At 43.5% G+C, this 22,009-nt stretch overlaps 1 protein-coding gene across 5 annotated transcripts in view; it reads right to left on the bottom strand.

Annotated features, from left to right (window-relative positions):
- The window catches only part of mast3a (microtubule associated serine/threonine kinase 3a), a 27,997-nt gene extending 5,988 nt beyond the window's left edge, over positions 1 to 22,009 (bottom strand). Inside the window, exons 1-23 of one of the 5 annotated variants that reach the window (XM_086042835.1) lie at positions 21,842 to 22,009; positions 20,205 to 20,236; positions 14,971 to 15,059; positions 12,708 to 12,780; positions 10,726 to 10,746; positions 9,757 to 9,838; positions 8,055 to 8,212; positions 6,840 to 6,915; positions 6,505 to 6,714; positions 5,128 to 5,229; positions 4,644 to 4,776; positions 4,119 to 4,204; positions 3,878 to 3,963; positions 3,482 to 3,690; positions 3,268 to 3,406; positions 3,006 to 3,138; positions 2,758 to 2,923; positions 2,508 to 2,609; positions 2,277 to 2,399; positions 2,060 to 2,172; positions 1,787 to 1,968; positions 602 to 723; positions 322 to 510 (exon numbers count right to left, since the gene is read on the bottom strand). In XM_086042835.1, coding sequence (XP_085898961.1) covers positions 322 to 510; positions 602 to 723; positions 1,787 to 1,968; positions 2,060 to 2,172; positions 2,277 to 2,399; positions 2,508 to 2,609; positions 2,758 to 2,923; positions 3,006 to 3,138; positions 3,268 to 3,406; positions 3,482 to 3,690; positions 3,878 to 3,963; positions 4,119 to 4,204; positions 4,644 to 4,776; positions 5,128 to 5,229; positions 6,505 to 6,714; positions 6,840 to 6,915; positions 8,055 to 8,212; positions 9,757 to 9,838; positions 10,726 to 10,746; positions 12,708 to 12,780; positions 14,971 to 15,059; positions 20,205 to 20,236; positions 21,842 to 21,880 — 2,665 coding nt within the window. In that variant the 5' untranslated portion in view covers positions 21,881 to 22,009. Of the gene's footprint in view, positions 1 to 321; positions 511 to 601; positions 724 to 1,786; positions 1,969 to 2,059; positions 2,173 to 2,276; positions 2,400 to 2,507; positions 2,610 to 2,757; positions 2,924 to 3,005; positions 3,139 to 3,267; positions 3,407 to 3,481; positions 3,691 to 3,877; positions 3,964 to 4,118; positions 4,205 to 4,643; positions 4,777 to 5,127; positions 5,230 to 6,504; positions 6,715 to 6,839; positions 6,916 to 7,099; positions 7,241 to 7,608; positions 8,035 to 8,054; positions 8,213 to 9,756; positions 9,839 to 10,725; positions 10,747 to 12,707; positions 12,781 to 14,970; positions 15,060 to 15,338; positions 15,446 to 18,319; positions 18,819 to 20,204; positions 20,237 to 21,841 lie in introns of those variants that run through there. The other 4 variants (XM_086042834.1, XM_086042833.1, XM_086042836.1 and 1 more) reach the window with 4 other exon arrangements.

Genomic DNA, 22,009 nt, shown 5'->3' with positions numbered 1-22,009 from the left:
CTTAATGGTGCTCATTGGAGATTTTTGAGGGGGTATTTGGTGTAAAATGTTTTCAGAGCCGTTGCCGTGGCCACAAAGTGTGCGTTACTGCCCCCTCCAGGACATACGTGTTTTTGTTCTTGTTTGCCCTAGCCTTTGCAATTACAGTATTGCAGAGCTGGGCAGTCCGTCCCTGGGCCGAACCATAAAGACAGATACTGGACTACAGAACTGTAGATTGTGTTATATCATTACATTAGCGTTGTAAAAGCTGTCCTCCTTTCCGTGTTTTACGAATAAGGCATTTTTCAAATTGTAAAGAGATCGTTATTAAGCGTGCACCTGGGGTAATAATGAGGGAAAGTCCGGAGACCGAGGCAGACTTGGGGACTTTTCCAGCTGGCGGCCTGGGTTTTTCTGGGGTGTCCAGTTGGTGGGCGATGCGTCTGGAGGCGCCTCTGCGGAATGACGGCCTGGTGCCTGTGCTGTTGCTGCGCAGACGAATGCGCCGCAGATTGGAGACCACGCCATCTACAAACACAAAGCAGAACGGTAAAGGCATCGGGGCCGGCCCTTGACGAGTTGAAAATAGCGGGACACGTGAATGCTTTTCCAGGCTTACCCTCCTCCTCGGCAGGGATGGCAAAGCGAGGCATCGTGTCAAGGCTCTGAGTGCTGTTTAATACCAGCGGGCTAGCGCTGCGCTCTGACTGGGAGGAACCGGATGAAGCACGAGGACGCAAACTGCGAGGGAAATGTGCACAGGATTTATTTCAACAATCTGTTTCACCGGTGCATCGAAGGAATAGTCAAGCGAGTAACTAAGGCTGACAAAAACAACAACAGCGGGTGGGAACATCCAAAAGCCAGTTATCGCAGTTTGCAATTTATTCTCATATGAGCATGTGAATGGCCTCCGGTTCGGTCGTGGTCACGTTTGGTAACGTTCTTTTTCAAAACACGGCCCTGTGGTCGTGAATCATCGTTTAATGTTCTGAAACGCCAAAACCTTTAGGGGAAGTGGAGTCAGTTATTCCTGAACTCTGAACAGTTTGTGCTCACTGACCACATTAAAATATAGAAAAAAAGACATAACCACTGGAACATCACCCACTGGTATGTAGACTCCTTTTTTAAGGCTAAAGTTTGGCATTTCGGCTGTCGCCATCCTGATTTTTTGCAGCTGGAGGTGGCCATATTTGGACGGGTGGGTGGAGTCCTGACTTGCCACTGTGCTATTGACTTGTCAATCATTACGGAGTCGTGCCCTACAACTAGTGTTGTCCCGATACCAACATTTCGACTTCGATACTATATAAAATACCTTGATACCGGTACCTTGAAAAAAAAAATAATAATAATAATCTAAAAATCAGCAAAAGCAGCAAAATTATAAGTCTTTTTTTAAAAAAGTGTGGTTATTTCTAAATATTAGGATATGCTTGATACGAAAATAACATTTTAAACTGTGTTTATTAAACATTTGTTATTGTTATTATCAATGTTATTGAACATCAAACATCTGGGGAAGTGAGATAAAATATTGCACCGTTTCTTTTTACACTTGATTTATATTTATAGACTACATGTAAATTAAACTTGAGGAAAACTAGTTCCCATTTATTCATTTCAAACATCCCTAGTAGAAAATGTGCACAGAGGTTTATAGAGCCATTATTGCGACATCTATTATTCACCATAAGGGTTAGGGTTCATGTAAGATAGCGAGCTTATTCTTATACAAGTAAATTGAACAGGTCAATAAGCAAAGTTTTAAAGTGTCCCTCGTCTGTTTGAAATCTCTCACCTCCCCCTGAGTCCATCTGGTCTATCTCCGCTAGCCAGGTGGTGCTTGTGTCCGTCACCAGGGGAAAAGGCGCCTCTGCCCTCCCATCGCTCATCCTTCTCTTCGCTATGGCTCCGCTCCGAAGACGACAAACTCTGGTTGGACGGCGTAGAGGTGGACAGGTGCTCTGTGCTGCTGTACACCTTCGGCATGGGAAGAAATACTCAAGTGTCTTCTAATCACACAGAGACGTTGACTCAAAAGTAACACTGCGAGCAGCTAGAGAAAACATACCTTGCTGAAGCGATGGGCCACAGAGGAGAACTGTCGCAGCTCGAGAGACGATTCGTCGTCGTTAGTTTCATAATCGTCGTCGGAGCCAAGGTGAGAGTACCGCTCGGATCGGGCTGCAGGTGACGGTGTGAGTCATCAGGCATGAAATTAGAGGAGACTGCGGACCAAATCTTTTCGTTGTTTAACCCATCGCATGCAAATATATACATCCACCTACTGTCAAAATAACTGGTGTCCTCGTCAGTCTCCAGTTGTGGTATGAATTCTGCTTTTTGCCTCAGAAGGCCATTCCAGTCAAGTCCCAGGAAGAACAGGTGCATCTTCACCTCAGTCGTTCCACCTGAGGAGCATGGAGTACACGTGGAACTCATGCATTGCCTCAAATTAAAACAACAAAATCCTTCATTTTCTCCTTGATTCAAGTCCGTCATTAAACGCTGCCACGTACCCGTTCCCAGGCGCTCCAGCGGACTCTGACGAAGTAGTCTGGTGATAAGGTCTTGGGCGTCAGCCGGTAGAGCGTCGTCTCCCTCAGGCCAGATGATGTCATCTGGACAAACAAGCAAATAGTGATTCATTGGAACAATTCTAACGACGCAACCAGTGCCGTGAGTTAGTGACGACTGACGAATAAAACTCGGGACAGAAAAGTTGCCAGTGACGACACAACGACACATTCCAATTAAGAATTCCCTTACCGTTAACCACCTGACCAAAAAGCTGTTCGGGTGTGTCCCCAAAGAAAGGCACGCAGCCCACAAGGAACTCATACAGGATAATGCCCATAGCCCACCAGTCTACAGGCTTCCCGTAGCCCTGCCGCAGGATCACCTCTGGAGCGATGTACTCAGGGGTACCACACACCTGTGGGGGGGTGAAAAGGTAAGGCAGTACTGTTAGCGGATTAAATGAAGTCAAGAGCCACATACAAAGAAAGACGACATACCTGCTTGTCGATGAACTCTCTTGTGTCCTTCTCGATGTGACCTTCATACAAATTGGTTGTCATGTTCATAAGGCCAATCTTTGACAGTCCAAAGTCCGTGAGCTTAATGTGTCCCATTGACGTGATTAACAAACTAGAAAATGAAGAGGGGGGGGGGGGGAAATTAAATTTGCGCTGTATAAATTATTCTGACCGCACAAATTCAAACTCAAGCAGATGATGAAAGCTTTCAATAAGCAGCTGGTGCAGGTTGGGGGCTCACTTGTCAGGTTTGAGGTCTCTGTGGACTATGCCGTAGTTGTGAAGGTACTCCAAAGCCAGGACGGTTTCTGCAAAATACATGCGTGCCATGTCCACAGGCAGAGGGCCGATGTTCTTCAACAGATTGGCACAATCCCCACCTTCAAATAAAAGGGGAGACATATCAAATTGTGATGGATACAAGGCATAGAGTAAAAATGATGTGGGGCCTCTACCTTCTACATATTCCATGACCATGCAGAGGTGCCGCCGTGTCTCAAAAGAGCAAAACATGGAAACCACAAAGGGGTTTTCAGCAAAAGTGAGGATGTCCCGCTCCACAAACACCTGCTGGATCTGGTTTCTCAAAATCAGGTTCTGCCGGTTGATCTTCTTCATGGCAAAGCGTTGTCGGGTTTCCCTGTGACGGACTAGAAATACAGCTCTGCGAGGCGACAGAGAGGGGCGCATGGGGAGGCATAGAAGAGAAGCCGGGTAGAACAAAAAGATGAGGCAAAGGGACAATGAACACAAGAGTATCATTTCGAACTAGAACACATCTTCCAATTGCTTATATGCACAAAAGCATTTCAGGCTGATAAAAGCAAACAAAGACATTTCGTCTCTCTCACCCATAGGCGCCATTGCTGATTAGCTTGATGGTTTCAAAGTCACTCTCCAGTGGTTTCCTACGTGGGGGAGTGCAAACTGCACGGCTCTGAATCGCAGCAGACAGAAGAGATAAATCACAGGAAACAGAATCCGTTACGTCTGATAAGCAAAAGCATTGTGATCATGTGGGAAATCATGTGCGCACATTGTTCTTCCGACTTCTGTGTCTCTATATGGTTTGCATTACTTTGTAGTTTCTACCTGGGTTGGTGTTGCCTCTCCAGACTCATCCGACTCTCTGCTGGCAGACCTGTGACTTGGGCTTGTTTGTTCCAGTTGGACCATTTCTGTAACCGCAAAAAAAAAAAAAAAAGTTGGTTAAGGACCTCAACATATTTATAATAAATGATCGTTAGTTCAATGAAACTGTTCCCATGATGAAGGGCCATAGTGGCACTGAGCAAGACAGGAAATAAAAGCAAGAGAAATAACAGCAAAATTGAACATAGGTGGCACTGTATTTTAATTGTCCTTTTCCAATGTGCGAAAATCTCAGCAAATTCCAAAACATGGGTAAGGGTGGCATGTAATTCATGTGCAAAGCATAAAACCAGAAGGTCCCAAGTGGGACCCCACCCAAGGAACTTGAATGTATAAATAAAACAACGCAGTCGCTCACTGTGTATGCGAGCGAAGAGAGTCAAGAAATCATGCAAAAAAAAGGCACATTATTTTCTGCTGTAACATCGTTTAATTTGTTGTGACAAATACAAATTTGCATGGCACCTTCAAGGGGATCCCTGGTGAGGCCGAGCTGGCTGACGATATATCTGGGAATATCCGTCTTGATCCCCTGGCTCACCTTGGCTTGACCTTCTGCAGTCTCCAAACGCTGGTAGAACTCCTCAGGATCAAACTCCTGAAAAAAAGACAAAGATATGTTGTTGTTGTTCATTCCGTTTTGACCCGGTTACCGGTAGGCTTTTATATTCAAGCAAACATGCAAAAAAAAAAAAGAAATCAGTTGAATGAAAGGCAGTGGTGAAAAGCATTGCAAACATGACACGCCACAGCATTCATCAACTTGACACTGTAGCTACACAACTGCCAACTTCCACGGACAAAACATGACAATGCTTTCCATCGGATAATGTCAAACATCAGCCAAGTGTCATTATCATTGTTATTACTAGAGCACATCATCACACTGTGTTGTGACATTTGCATTTCAAGTATTGAGTTCAAGACTTAAGGGGCAAACCGGCCTTACCAGACATTCCAGGAGCCTGGCAGGCCTGGAGATGATGATGAGGATTTTCTTCACTAGTTTTGTAATGGTGGTCACTTCCTCACTCTCTGAACGCTCATATGCCTGATGGAGAAACAACAAATCACATTCTTTACATTATCTGTCCAAGGGATCGTGGCTTGTAGTGAAATATTTGCATCGAACAGTAAATGTGCTTTGCTTTGTCTGGTTTATGGATAATAGAAAAGGCTTGTAAACGCGCTTTATTTGTCTCCATTTTGTTGAAATCCACATTTCCATAATTTCCAACAACGAAAATTGTGTGACTTAAGTACAAACATTTTCATGTATTCATATACGCAGATTTTTTTCATAGTAAAATCAAACAACGTCTCGTCACTGGCACTTGAAAGTGTTACTTTAAACGGGTACAACTGAATGAGAAAACACGCTTAAATGAAACAAGCTAAGTGTGGCTTTTTTAGCCACTGCTGCTTTAGTAGCTCACAAACATGATGTCACAGATGATGGATGGTTTGCGCTCCAAATTTATTTTTCATTTTGTTGAAGTTGACCTGGATCGTCACTTAGGCCTGTTTTACTACCGCTTCTCCTCCCTCCCCGTCCCCTCCTCTCCTACTTAGAGATGGGGCGAGTGAGGCTGTTGCTGTAAGGATTCAGCATCGACCAACCGGTACAAGATCGGAGGAGGGCAAGCCCCAAGTCTAACCCCAAAAAGTGGTATCGGAACAACACTAGTTTAAACGAACATTGTACACCATCATATCATTTGCTAAATGCTGCCCACTCGACATTCATTGCTGCCTGGTCATCCAGGAAAGGGGAGGGGGGGCCCTCCTTCTGAGATTGTATCTCAAGGTTTGTTGCTGTTTTTTCCCCTCAAAATGGGTCTTCTGAGTATTTCCTTGGCAAAATGGGAGCAGGAGATGTTTATTTTTGCGAACTGTAGGACTGTGAAGCCTTTTGAGACTCTTTTGTGATTGAGGGCTACTTAAATAAGCAATGCCATTTTTTGAGCTGGACTTCCTCGGACTCCAAACGGTACCATTTTTGGGCAGTTTAACTTTGGAGGTTCCACTGTGCACCACGGCTCATTTCTTTGCCCTGTTATCCTAAACAAGAGTCACAGTTAAAGACGTCTACGAAGGGAAAACTGCTCATCCGTGCCTTGCAGAATATGAATCAAACTAAAAGTTTGCTGGAAAGATTATGGAATGAATCATAGGGAGGCTACGCAAAAGTACTCAATGTCCGAAAGAGCAGTGCGAACTGGCATCGGAAATAAACTGGCTGTTCTAGAAGGAACATTTAAATGGTAATAAACTCCAAGTGCACAGATGCGTGTTTTTCTTCAGCTCACTGTGCAGGAGCAGTTACCTCATGCAGAAGCTTCTCCAGCTTCTCCTGCAGCTCCACAAAGTACCGAGAGGTTACCAAGCCTTTCTGGGACTTGTCCAGGCAGTCTCGGACCAGTTCCACCAGCTGGTGCTGGATGAATCCGAGCACACCGTCAGCCAGGGGGAGGGCAGCTCCAGGCGAACACTCGTCAATAATGTCTAGAAGTCGACCCTCCATCTGCGCTGTTGCCTAGCAAAGGAACAATGACGGAAGACTTATTATCAAGTGTTGTGTTAAATGAATCAAACGTGAAGATTGATTAAAAGGGTCATAGAAAGACGAGGACTAAAGATGACTTCTAGGTTTCACTGTACCTTGGGAAAGCGTTCTTTATAGACATGATTCATCATGACAATCTCGTTGTCAAATGTTCCGCAGGTTCGTCCAGGGCTGGATGAGAAACAGGCAAATGTTGGAACGATCAAAACATCCTATCAAATCAGTGGAGACATAATCCCTTTACAGATGCAACTTTTGAGTAATAAACAGCATTGAACCGCTAAAAGTGATGGAAGATGTCATTTTTCATACTTTTATTTCAGGAAATGCCGCCTTGAAATCCAAACGCACCTACCCCCTAATATCCGAGGACGGCTCGACTGCATGAATTCCTTTCCAAGTGCAGACAACCATGACTATCACAAACACAGTCCATTTGAAAATGCCCCTAATGTGTATCAGATCCGTTTCTCAGCTACAGAAGCCATGGGCACATCTGTTGTGAGTGAAAGGGTTCAATTGCAACAAGGAACGTTTACAACCAAGCCAGAGAAATCAGCACACTGCCAACAACCATGTTGAAAATAGCAACCCCTGGTGCACCAATACAACCCAACCAGTCAGAACAAGAGCATGTAAACAAAGTGGCACGACTTCTATTTGAGTAGAGTGGTTTAATAAGGTAGCATTGGCGACGGTTAACTGCTTGGGGACTTTATGTGGTCAATAACAAATAGTTTACAGCCTCTCTGGAGCTCTCATTTTGTATTTGTGTGTTTGACTGCGGCTCCCGTTCAAAAAACGGCTAAAAGTGCATCAGCGGCTGTGGCTCTCCTTGCCCACATGCAAAGGGCATTACAGTACCTGGATTTATCCATTTTGCTGTCACTTCATTCAGGCGGCAGCGTATCTGGAGGTCAACTCGTATGTCAAATGTTGTCTCGCAACACCAAGATGGAAAAGAATAAAAAAATTAAAATAAACAACCCAATGCACTGACGGCCCGTAACTTGAAAAACTAAGTTGGGGCACTCATTAAGTCAAGATGCCACAGTATTTAACGGCACAGGCTAAAAAAAGAAACCACCAACTACATTTTGGTGGTACTCTATGATCACACACATTCATCATCATTCTGGAATTTCCCCTTGGAATTCATGATTTTTTTCATTTTTTATTTTATCTCTATTATCTCCATGACCGTAGGACACTGTTGGACTCTTGAACAGTGGTGCTCAAAGACAAGAAATCACTAAACCTCAATGTTGACATTAAGCAAGCAGCCAAAACTCGCTAGGTTTGCATGCTACCTGAGACTGCGCGAGCGGAGCCTGACAGTGGGTGAAGCGTGTGGTCCTTCTTCATCCGCCACACTTTCCGTGCTCCGGAAATGTTTAAACAGGAAGTGGAGATCATCTTGTGTCGGTTGGAGAGGCAGCTGGTGCAAGAGCTCCTGGGAAGAGGACGACTAAGGAAGAAAAGACGACGAGGGAGGATAAGCAGGATATGGCCTGAACAAAACTGAAGTAGGACATTCATAACGGCAGTAGTAACTTCAGTGCATTTATTTTTGCTTTATATGGACATGTGACTGGGGATAAGATAATAAACAGCGAGGGTGCTTAAAACAAAACATAAATAACCTTTCTGTTATCTTTGTCAGTAAGGAGGACGTGAGCTTAAGTGTTCTGTTCTGCAAAAGCCGGATTTTTATTTGGCGCTGCGGCCCATATCCCGAGGCAGGCGGCACGGCTGTTATTTTGGCCATGTGTACGTTCTTGTTCTCGCTCCGCGCCAAAATGTGTGACGTGAGGCCTGGGATTTATGAAAACTTCCATCTGGCTGAGGTCTTCATTGCAAAAGGAAAACGCAGGAAATAAGAGGAATGGAAGTGCAAAAGTGAGACTGGAAATAGGTGCTAGAAAGAGGAGGAGAACGCTCGAGAAGGAAACTAGAGATGTTTCAGGCCAGAGCGGCATAAAGAGCTCACTGAGAGGATCCCTGAAAGGGGCTTTGTGTAAGGGAGGGCTGACCTCACCGTCTCTGAGCCATGTGGCCAACCATGCAAAATTACAGCCGCGACAGAGGACCCGACTATTGTTTTACAGCCAACTGCAGTTTCGGTAACAAGTTTCAAGATAAGGTATCGAGGCCGTCGCGACAGAAACCGGACACAAAAAAAAAAACGTAATGGGTGTAACTCGCAAAGCGCTAAATAATATCGTGCTTTGACTTTTCCCCAAAGGATAAATTGAGTGGGGAAGTGCATAATCCCGTACAGACCCTGCTCATTTCTTGTGGCAAAAGTTAATTTTCCCATTACAATAAACAGCTACGCATAACGGACCCTTTTTTTGTCGTCAAAATACTTGAATTTAGTCTGACAAACAGATCAAATTGCATTGGAAAAAGCTCTCTTGGAAGCAATCGACGTTACTCTTGGATAGCGCTTGGATGATTCATCTCTTCCCTCTGTGCAGCATGATAAAGTGCTGTGATTCAAGTGTTTATCATCAGACACATCCTGTTATCATGACTAACTCATGAAAACAAGATCCCGTCTTTGATCCCGCCGTGTATAACTCAATTCAACGTGGACTATTTGGTTAACCCGTTTGTGCTTTTAAAGTCTGGTGTGAGGATCTGTGGTGACCTCTGTCCACGCACTTCTAGGTCACGTGCGGGACCTCAACGCCGCTGACGGGTGAGCGCGAAACGACACTCCCGACGCCAGCGACGTTTGTCCTCATGCCAAGAGCACAGGCTTGTGATGAATGAACGTTTTGGCTCCAGACAGCCAGGCGGAGCAAAACTGTTGACACTGCACACTGTTCACAAGGCCACAGTTTCAAGCCTGCGAGCAGGTGAGAGTTTCGCACCTGCAAAATTGATTTGGGGAGGGGTGAAGTATCAGCAGTACTAAAGAGTTGGCATAGACACCGTGAAGGTGACCGCAGGGGTCTTGGAAGCAAGATAACGAGGGACACAAATACATCTATTGAAATAGCTTACAGATACTGACGAACTGGGTGCATTGGTGCAGTATCCGGAGGAGGGAACTGATGCCACGGACCATCTCCGGCCATCTCCTCTGCTGAAAACAACAAAACAAAACAGTAAAGTCCTGTGAGGGAGAACTGTGTCTTTAAAAGCTCTGCAATTCCATTTTGCTACATGACCAACTTGGCATCCTTGCGTTCAGGTAACGACTGCAGTGATGCGATATCTACAGAGTGTCTTTTATTCAGACTCCTGTACTCTGGATTTCCTCACCTGTGGAAATTATAGAGAAGCTCTCTCTGTAGAAATGTTTAAATGGACTTTTTTCTTTTTCCCAACACCATAGCCACACCGAGTCTGCAACTAGTCTCTCACCCTCAAAAAACAGGAAACTGAGGCACTCAAATTGATTCTGAATTGAAAGGCCTTCATTTGAACAGGGCCGGTTGAAAAAATGTGCCGGCGCGTTTCAGCCTTGGGAGGCCTTCGTCGGGGCAAGTCTCTCACCTGCTGCCATCTGGATTTTTGCCTGTTTTAACGTAACTTCCCTTCTCCCCGCCTGAATTAATCCTTGCGAACTGTCAACATATTTGGTAAGTGCATTTACTTGTTTACAAGTGTTGAACTGTGAACCAACATAACACTAGCATTTAGCATGAGCAAGTTGTAGCACAACCACCGGGTCTGATTGACGGGCGACGTTCATACATTTTTGTTCAATCCGAGGAGAGTGACGAGGCCCTCTTCTCTGTTGTGGCATGGCGCGAATCAAGCAGATACCTTGCGTCGTATCCCGCGATCAACTCCCAGCGATAAACGCGTTTGTTCAGCCTTGGTGGAGGACTGCACTCTACTCAGCACCATTCGATTTGACTTTTTACTATGTCACTTGGCATATGAAATTCCCCATCTTCAGTTAAATAAATAAAGGGAGATATTGTCCAAAAAAAAAAAAAAAAAAACATTTCTAATATTTCTTACCTCTCAGTACGGGCCAGATGGCTTCACAGCGGCGGGACGAGGAAGACACAAATGGAGCAGGAGATGAGGGGAAGGAGACAGTGAAAGACAAGTGTAAGAAACAAAGTCAACACTGCTTAATGAGAATGACGTGAAGTGTGTCTGTCACGCTCTAGTGTGTCGGTCCCCACTTTGCAGCTCCACACCCGCCAAGATGTTACAAGGCAGCAGCGACATTAACTTCATATGCAAATACGCTCACGCAACCAAGCACTACTTCAAACACTTGAGTGCAAAGTAACACACTCATGATGCTTCCTCCCCCATCTGTCCAGCATGCTTCTCGAAGGACGTGTCCCACTTTCTTTCACTGATTCAATCCATGATGACAAGCGTGGTCAAAGGCTTTTGCACACAAACGAGCTTTAAGGGGACATGTTACTAAATATGAAAGGACACCAGGAACTTTGCCGAGTGACCAAGACCTGCGGATTATTTTGCGTTTTACTACTGGGCACACGTGTGCGACGTATGCCGAATGCCGTCTTTCTGGATTGTACGCAACACTATCGTCAAAACCCGACTAAATTGTTGCACTGAATGCGGGATTCTGCAACAACTCGTCTGGCTCCGATCCAAACTTCGCAGGTGGACGGCGTTGCAACATCGCAGATGGAACAGCCCGTCAAAAATGCCTTGTCGCATCCCACGTGTGTGTCGTTTCCCCATAAGAACAACAAGAGTCGCCCTTTTTTACAATGCGGTAAGTTGGTATGTGTGCAAGGGTCGATCGCCCGGTGTGTGTCCGGTCCGAGTCACGACCGTCCAGTTCCGTCGTGTGGCTCAGTACAGCGGGCCTTAGGCCAGTGATGACATGTTATTGCTGATCCCGGTTTGAGTGATAAAATAACACAAGAACCCAGTGAACTTAACCAAACAGCTCCGCACTCTTTTGTCTCCACGTTGGCAGTCTATTCATGTAGATGAGTCATGCGGACTCGTGTGAAGTAGCACAATTCATCTCCTGGGCATGTGCTGCAATATGCGGTACTGCAGTGCAACACCTAATACGCTCAAATCGCAGAACTGAATTACATGCCGTTATAGGAGACTGGTGCTGCATCTCTGGAAAAAGTGAATCAATTAGAGGCAGTGCATAGTATACATACGTTTTTCATTTCTGTGTGTTGACTGAGCTGTTTGGAAAACTCCGGCCAGGGTGAAGATTTTACAAAACTACATCTTCAGCGTTTGTGTGAAAACAGGAAATGTACGTTTTTTGTTTTTTTTTTTGTCTTGTGTTATGTCAACATTGCACAATTATGCCAGTTATCTTTTAATTTAAGAATAGATACATGTCTAATGACGTGATCGCTGCATTTACGCCCCAAATGTACGTTATCACCCGGGAAAATTTGGGGGTTGACTTTCAGGCATTTTGGGGAAAATATGAGCATGTAGCGTTGAAAATAAAAAAAATATGTATGCCTAAAAAAAACATGGAAACTCTACAATTGAAATGAAAGAGCTGTTTTTTTTTTCCTGTGCTGCCGACCATTACGGCCTATTCTCCTCTGGATCCCGGTGTGTAAGAAGCGTTTTGAGAGGGCAAGATCTGCAATTTCACCCATAACCACAGCCGCACCGGCTTGCGACGCTACTCAAGACCCGTGACCAGCAAGTTGCCCGGAGGCTTTTCAGCTGCTTCTCTGTGGGCTTTTTTTTTCCATTACGAGGGTAAATGAATAGGTCAGGGAGTGCCATTAGAAACCTGTTGAGTTTTATTTTAAAAATACAGGTGGTATTTTTGATGACTGGATGATCTTTTGAAGCCACAGTTTATTTGATTTGCAAGAAGAAACAACCTACATTTGATCGTTTGGTCTCCATTCAATCGGTCGTACTCAATTCCATGAATGTCTCAACACGTGTAAGTAGTAAGCAGATAATAATGATGTCATATGCAGACTTTCAAGGTAATCTTTGTTCAAGTCAAATCTTACCTGCGGGCAAACTGGAAGTTAGCAGAGCTGCTGGAAGAGACATTTCTGGGGCTTTCTGAAGGACTGCTGCCAGCTAAAGAAACAGTTTGTTACAAACAATTAACAATACTTAACCATGACCCGACCGCTTAATCGGCCAGCTGATTATATTGGCTGATATGAGGCCTTCTTAGATTAATAATAATTGGACAGAATTTTGTCAAAGATGACATGCTGTAACAAGTGAAAAGGGTGTCTCTGTTGTTTGTTTTTGAAGCCATCACTACATGGCTAAGAAAATAATGGCGTTGAAGTATGATTTGACGTTAAAAGGTATCATGCATAATTCATGTTTTGCAAGTAACTTCATAAAGAAAAAAAATATAAATAAACTCCTGGGATTGAATGGCTGGACTGTGAAAAGACAAATAAATATGTCAATGGCAGTTAATGAGTTAAGTGTGCATCCGACTGGTCAAATTCAGATAAAAGCATACGATTCGATAAGAAAATTTGTCTTCGCAATAAGCATATTGCGTAGGCCATTATCGCGATACCGATATTTTTTCGATATATCGTGTCGCCCTAGTTTAGCCATTAACAAGAAGGATGCCTCACCGAGATCAAAGTGAGTGAGTGAGCTTGGAGGCAAAAGCGAGTTGACAAGTGAACGATATTTATTTCATGACGTTATCGATTATATCGACAACAAATATTGAAGTTGTTCAACCCCTAATTCAGACCGTGCTTTCGGTGTCAGCAAGCGACGATAGGCCGGGGTCTGCTTGGTGTCAAGACTTGTGGCGTAGACACTCACCCGGCCGAAGAAACATGACACCATGTCTGATAATTAGACAAAGCGACCGTCGTGAATGACAAGTCATGTAGTCTGAGCTCGGCATAAGGTGGTCTTTGATTCCTTAATGCAAGCAATATAGTTCTATCACAATGGGATCCACTGACAAGAAGTAAACAAAATAACACTAGAGGGCAAATACTGACAATCTTGTGACATTCCGCACCAAAACGAGCATTGCTAAAATGGTGTGGAAAAGTGTCTGCCCCCTTCCTGATTTCTTTGCTTGTTTGTCACACTTAAAATGTTTCCCATCATCAAACTCATTTTAATATTAAAAGACAACACAAATAAACACAAAATGCTATTTTTAAATGAAAGGTTTTACCATTCAAGGAGAAAAGGCAGACAGTCATGGCCCTGTGAGGAAAAAGTGATTGCCCCTAAACCTAATAACTGGTTGGGCCACCCGCAGCAGCGACAATTTAAATCAAGCGTTTTCTGTAATTTTCTGTCAATGGGTCTTCTTCCACATCTCTGTGGAGATACTTTGGCTCACTCTTCCTTGCAGAATTGCTTTCATTCAGTAACACGAGAAGTTTTTGAGCATGAACGGCCTTTTAGGCCAGAGTATTTCAATCAGATTCAAGTTTGGACTTTTTTGTTTGTTTTTTAAGCCATTCAAAACTTGACTTGATCTGTTTTTTTGATTTGTGATTCAGAACCTAAATATGCTTCAGCTTGAAGTCAGAAATGAATGGCCAAACATTTGCCCTGAGGATTTTCTGGTAAAGAGCAGTTATTCTTGGTTGCATCAATCACAGCAAGTCATCCAGGCCCTGAAGTAGCAAAGCAGCCCCAGACCATACCCAAACTGCCACCACAATGAGTGTGGGTATGATATTTTTTTTTTCGGAATGGTGTATTACATTTACACCAGCTCTAACGAGACACATACTGTACCTTCCAAATAGTTAAACTTTGGTTTTGTCAGTCCATAAGAAGATTCTCCCAAAAGTCTTGGGATTCACTCAGATGTGTATTGCAAAAGTATGACGAGCCTGAATGTTTTTTGGTCAGCAATGCTTTTCGGCCTTGGAACTTTGCCATGGATGTCATGTTTTTGTGATCCTTTCCAGACTGATGGATGTCAACTACTTTGGATCTTGGCATTTTGTTGGAGCTTTTTGAGATCTTTTGCAATTTTCACACAAGGTCAGCTAGCTCTAAATATTTTTTTTTTCCCACAAAATAAAACGAATCATTTGAAAAAAGAGCATTTTGTGTTCACTTGGGTTATCTTTGTCTGATCTTTACATGTGAAGATCTGAGACAACCCTTTTTCATTGCACTGTATATGGATGGCTGTCCTGCCATGGTCGACCCCCCTTCAGCCTCACGCACAGTTCATCAAATGAGACTGCCAAGCAATAATCACAAAAAGAGCTCAGCTGACACACAAGTGTAAAGACCAAAACACACAAGTACCTGTGGCAAGCGGGAGAGGTGAAAGCGGTCGTGAGAGTGTGGGCGAAGGGGTCCCGACCGCCAAACTCCTTCTCTTGTTGTTACGGGCACTGTGAGAGGAGGAAAACAAATTTAACAGCGAAAAGTCGAATACATTTGCTTATGCAATGTGCTTCCACAAACACCATTTATGCAGAATACAAACACAAAGTGCGTTCATTTTGAATAACGGGTACAATATGTTCAGAACATCATGGAAATACATGAGCGAATGACCAACAACAAACAATGTCACATGCATGCTGATTCAATTTGATAACACAGCTGGAAGTGTTCCCTTGACTGGCTTCAAGCTAGAGCCCCTAAACTTACAAAAAAAAAAAAACAACCTTGTTTGACATTTAGAGGAGGCCGGACACACCCGTTGACTTCCATGACATAACTGTACACTCTCTCCATACCATTGCAGATCCATCACCATGAATGAACAGAACGTTTCTCAACATTGCTAAGATCAATGTACTGTATGAGGTATGGATTGTGTCGGCTGAATTGAACTCGCAAAAAAAAAAAAAAAAAAAAAAAAACACGTCCGACGCGCAAGAAGAATCTAGTTGCCTCAATGTAACTCTGTATACGCTCTATTAAAGGAACCCTGCGTCAAGCTGTACTGTCTTGGGTTACAGTTGTTGCTTGGATACCTCTTGTGTGATTTAGTTGCCAGATTTGACAATTCATAATTTCTTGTACTGTTTTAGTCCAGATCCATGTCCTTCTATGACAGGGGCCAGCAACCTTCTTAAAGCCGAGAGTTACTTTTTGGGCACTGATTAGGGATGGACCGATTATCGGCTCCGCTATTTAGTGTTTTGGTCCTTGGGGGCTACGTGGTGGGCCACGTCGTCGAGTCCCTGTTCTATAATCTGCCCATACCAATACTGGTGTAAAAACTCACCCTGCTGTATATTGCTCTATGTGTCAAAGTGTTTACACTGCCTTGAGGGCTTCGTACACCTTGCACTCACTTCTTAATACAGAATGCCGCGGCGCGTCTAAAGTCAAGCACAATCTGTTCCAGGACGCCGGTCAGCCTTTGATTGACTTGACAAATGCTGATTTCTAAGACACGTTCCTCATAAAACTGAACGAACGTGCTCCCCTGTCAAACTGTCACCATTCAAAAACATTTAGTGAGTGTACGGGATGGTTTGAATAATTTGACATTTCGTAAAGACCATAAATAGAGGTCAATGACTGTCATTTTAACATGTTACAACTATGGTCTTTTTAAGCTATCGCTTAACTTGTCTGAGGGTGTTATTAAAGATGTGCCTCTTGCAACTCAACCATCTAAAATCATGAACGTACAACAAACAGCTAACAGTAATTGTCATCCACACACATCCATGCAATTCTAAAGAGCACTTTTAATGCGTGTGTTAAATATTTTGCTTATTTAACAAACTGTCCAGATGTTGGACTAGTTCCCCTCCCAATAACTTGTCGCATCAACTCGGATTCATCCTGAAGATATCGATGACATTTCCCTGTTCCTCTCCAGCATATGACCTAAAATAATTAGAAGGATGTGAACATCGATAGAGCTTGACATTTCTGGGTCGCGCCTCCGATGCTGAGGCAGATTCACACACTCAGGGAAAGCGCTTCACCGGGGCTAGGTGGTCGGAAATCCGCAGCCCCGGTTAAGCCCCTCCATCTTTTTAATTTATATCCTAAAACATAGTTATAATTTCTCAGCCTTCAAATGCATTAGCCCCGGGAGAGAAAAAACGCTGGAGCCATGCCAGCACACACTTGCATATTTATGCCACCAACAGAGAAGACCTGAAACCGGCAGAGGCAGTCCAGTGACAGTCAGAAGAAAAGATAAACATTTGACTTTGACTTAAAAACATCTGCAGCTCAACGCACACGCATTCTCGTCTGTCTTCCATTTCATTCTTCACAGGAAATCAAACCAGAACAAAGGGATGAAAGGATCAATGTGATGGGCTGTGTGTGTTTCTGTGTTTACAGTTAAGCAGAGAGACAAAAGACGCTTGCCGTGATACGGCATGATGAATAGACTGTAGCTCAGTGTTCCACGTCTGCTGATGGGCAGATGCTGCGCCGCACACAATCGCTGAGCTCTACTGGAAGCAACAGTAATGAGTAGGTTGCATGACTGATGTCTGAGCCTAGCTAAAAAAGAAACCATGTTAAACGAAACTGGAGAAAAATCCTCACCAAACGCTTCATTATGCACACCTGCACAACCAATTAATGCCTACAGGGCGACAAGTGGACCGCAGGGACAATGACCCTAAATATTATTCGTAAAGTTGAGCAGTCATTCAGTTGAATCTTTGCTTGGATTTGTGAGTACAAAATTGACACGTGCTGTATGGTGATAAAGAGTCAGATGTAATTTGTATCAATTCTTTAAAAAAAAAAGAGAGTCTTCAGTTTAGGTTTACTGTTAAACTAACCATAAAACAACGTGAATTACACATTATGTATTTAAAACAAAAACATACAGCATCTTTGCCTTTAGTTTGCTAATTAAGGCTAATGCTAACATAGGCAATGATTAGCCTTCTACGTAGCTATACTGTAACCCTTTTAAAAGATTTTTGACCCCAAAAAATGTGCAGCAACACATGGAGACAACAGTACTCACAGTCATATGTAAATCCTCTGCGATGAACGACTATGATGTGAATCCCACTTGTGTTCTAGGCCCACTGCCGTTCATTTCAATGAATTATGAGTGGTGGCCGAGGGTTAAACTTGTATCTCAAGGCACCACGGTACGCGTGAACCGAGTTGCGAGTGAATTAAGATTGCAAGTCATGGTTGCACTGTATTAGTTTTTCTTACAACAACCTAAAGGTATTGCAGGTATGCCCAATAAAATGGCCGGTGAGATTTACAATTCCCTCCTAAAGAATAACCCTCTTCAGCAACAACGTTTGTAAATACAAATGCATGCGCCACCACTCTCCGAGAGCCTTCTATATTAGTCAAGGGAGATAAGGCAGCCATAAACTATGATAGGCTCGATATGAACGTTACAAGCTCGTTTTACAGTACAGCAAGAAACTCAAATCAATCTATCCATACCAGAGAGGAGCTAAAATCGTGATCACATCGGAATATCGATCGGCACTGGTACTTAGTGGCGTTTTATGCGACAGATGGGTGCAGACAATGTGCAGTCCACATATGCACGTTTGTCTGTCAGAAATAACAACCCGGGCGAACTCAACAGCCAGACACATGCAGTGGACGAAATCCATAGAAACTTGTCACCGAAGCCCTGTGATAAAATGGTTAATAGACAGCTCGTAGCATAGCATTTTGATTTTACCCTTTGGTTCTTTTCATCATGGCTCCGGTAACAAAACTAGTTTTGTAGCTCGGTAGCACCGTCCAGTAGTGGTTTTGGTCAGCCATGGTGGTGATGGTGGTGGTGGTGGTGGTGGTGGTGGTGGTGACCGATAAAAGCAATCCAGGTATGTGGCTTGTCCTCTACAGCCAGCGGCTCATGTCAGAGATTCTCCCCCCCAGTGGAGCTTCACTGAAGCCAGTTAGCTTAGCCGGGTTAGTCGGCAACGTCCGAAGGCACAAACTCGGTCGTTCAGCTTCGGTAAAAACTGAGCCCCGACCCGCGGCTCGCCAGCTCGGTGATGACGAGCCGCTTCTACGGCCATGTCCGCCCTTCGAGGTCTCCCCTTGTCACCCGTTACGCTTCAGGATAAGTCTGTCCTCGCCACCACACGACATTATCGAATGATAACTGCGACAAAAAACACATAAAGAGTGATAGAAAAAAAACTTTCCAGTCACAGCAGCGACGCACAGCGCATGCGCATAAATTTGCACCGGAGGGAGGAGGAAATGGTGTTGCCTTCAAGTTCCCTCGGACGAAATTGAGAGAAAAAAAACTGGGTCAACGCGGCAATGCCTGTCAAGTTTAAAGGATGTTATAAATTAGAATTTAAATTAATGAATAAATTCAGAGAAAGAGAGGGGGGTGTCTCCACTGACCAGGATGAGGGTACCGGGATGCTTCACTTTAAATGTCATCATCACTCGTGTTGGATGCAGATAAAGGTAGAATGTAAACAAACAACTGTCGTTTTCTTGCAGTCGTTAGTTCAGTACCTGCATAAGGGTTGATCCTATCATAGGACCCATGTTGGTTCAGATTTTGTTTTTCAATTTTCAAAACCAATTTACAAATCAAACATCTATCTATCTATCTATCTATCTATCTATCTATCTATCTATCTATCTATCTATCTATCTATCTATCTATCTATCTATCTATCTATCTATCTATCTATCGTGGTTGGTGTAATAAAAATTTTATTTTGACAATTATAACCATTTTACATTTTTACCTCTTTGACGTTGTCAATAAAAATCTGTATGACATGGCTTTGCATTTGAATTTCATTACAAAGGGTATTACATGTCTTTTTGGAATTTGTTACATTGTACAGATGTGCCTAATGAGTCGTGTGTAAGGCCCCGAAATACCATGTAATACCGAAGTTTAATTTAGAATACCTTAAATACAAATTATTAGCTTCAACCTGGAAACTCTGACCCCCCAAAATAATTTTACTCAACGCATAAAATGTGGAGATGTCTGCTTTTGTGTTTGAACTCTTCAAATCCTTTCATTGATTAGTGTCCTATTGATTATACTGTTGTTGTTGTCAAGAAGTGAACTACATCCTGGACTAATTTCCAGTCAATTACAGGACAATTGTAAATGGAGCATTGCGTTATGTGTACTACATTTCATGGCCTGTTATCTGAGTTTGCCTCTTAGTCACAAGGTGGACATAACCTTAATCTTTCTACTAAAAAAACAATGCCAATGTTCCAGAACAGGTTAAAAATTGTCAAGCGACTGACAGGCGCTTCCTGCTATGAAAGCTTAAAGAACGGTTGTCACATACTGAAAAGTAAAAAAAAAATATCCATCATAAATATTCAAACTGTGCCCAACCGGCATGTTTCCACTTAGTCGTTTAAGTGAACATAAAACTCGTCTGAGCGGTGAGACCACTTTGACTGCAGACAGTCCTGATCTACAGCTTCAGTTGTCGGCTCCCGGGAGGCTGGCCCGGGTCAATGCATACAGCCATGAAATACCCGCAGTATTGACATCCACTGATAAACTGACAGGTGACTAGCACCTGGATGAGTCGCTTGCAAGAGAATGACGTTGTATCACTTACACATTTCCCCTCCGTGGAAGACTCAGCTCTTTCTGGAATAAAGAAACGGAGACAGAAATTAGAAATACGGCGACAGAAACATTACCTTTCCGTGAACGTTTGTGTGTGATGTATGTGGTGAAGAATATAATAGATGTGTTTATACGGTTATGTCCACAAACACTTGGACAGTGACAGTACTGTTATCATTTCGTGTTATAAACCGCCCCAATTGCCATAGAACAAATCATCAAATGATGTTTCAGCTTATAAGCATAAGCATTTTTGGGGTATTAATACGATAATATTTGTACAACTTGCATAAGATTCACTTGCAGTCAATGACTGTCTGTAGTCCGGCGTTCAAATTCTGAGTTGCCTTCACTGCTTTACTTGTCTGAGGTGCTTGCTGCATTCACTTTTGTCTTCGTTAAGTGAAAAGCATACTTTTTACACCAAGTACCACCTAAAAATATTGATGTCACTAAGTAATACCACCATAACCCACATTACAGTAGCACAGTAGGCTTAAGTGGTCATTCAAAATAAGACCAAAGTATCATGGCTGCAGCCGTGAAGGCCGTTCGGGAAAATTCACCTATTTTCCAGAAATTCCAGATGGCCACCCCGCCCATGCTCTGAACAATCATGAGACGTTGAACAAGCTACTGCATGAGAAGTTCTTCTGATGGATCGATCACCCGCAATTCCCCTGATACCCTCTCTGTGCATGTAAATGTCATTAGCTGTGATGTGGCCTAGTTTTCATGTGTTACAAACAGGTTCGGACTGACAAGAGAATACAGCGGAAGACTTCACCCGTCCATGTTGACTAAGTGATTGGCAGAACTGAGGCGAAACAACATTAGGGGCACTCAGGATTTTGCTGACAGTATTTTTTTTGTTAGTAACTGCTATAGCTATAGAAATAACAACTAATGGGCTTTCGGTTATGTACAACAAAACCATGACAAATGAAACTCTCATGTGCTATTTTTGTCGGCGAACCAAACAAATGCATCTTTTGTTGTACCAGGCATTTCAGTTAAACAAGAAACTGAGGAAACAAGGTCTAATATTTTTACATGACTGTATAATAATATTCTCCCTCTTCACTCTTGTGTCAATAGTAACCCAGTTCGTTATATGCCGCATAATTCAAAATCAGATTGTATTGTACGACTCCTTAACGGCCCAACCCCACAGTCAGGACTTTATTCTAATTCTGACATTCTCGACAGAGACCCTGCAGAGGCACAAAAGAATACAGTTGCTCGGGCTTCATTATTCCCATCGCAGAAAAACAAACATGGCAGCACTCAGGGGAAGATAAAGGAGGTGTTCCTGTCTAGATCATGTGTGCTCCTCTTATCACCAAGGCAACCGCATTTACCAAAGCTTTGTAATGAGATGCTCCAAAATAAACGCAAATCGGTGGTCACTTGACACGCGTAGCACTGCCACCGCCCGCACAAATGCAACACATGACGGGTGACTAGATGACTTCTAGAGAAAACGGACAACAACCCCAAAGGAAATCATCAAATACTGTATCGCCTAACGAGGAGAGACGTCGCTCATACGGCTCATCCTCGCGCTCGTTGTCATTTGCCTGGAAACAAGCGGCGTGTCGTGACAGCGTCTTATTATTTATTTACCTGTAGCCCGCGTCGTCGCAGGATGTTCGGCTCGTCCATTGTGAAATGCAATGAAAAACAGAAACACTCCAAAGCGTTTGGTTGCTCAGTCAAGCCATTTTGCGATCTGCTGTGCCCCGGGAGAGAGTGCTCTTACAGCTTCCTTACGGCTGCGACACCACGTCGACC

The sequence above is a fragment of the Filicampus tigris genome, chromosome 10, assembly GCF_054856515.1.
Source record: "Filicampus tigris isolate MCC_2025a chromosome 10, RoL_Ftig_1.0, whole genome shotgun sequence".
Taxonomy (NCBI): Eukaryota; Metazoa; Chordata; class Actinopteri; order Syngnathiformes; family Syngnathidae; genus Filicampus; species Filicampus tigris.
This window is presented reverse-complemented; position numbering and strand designations above follow the sequence as displayed.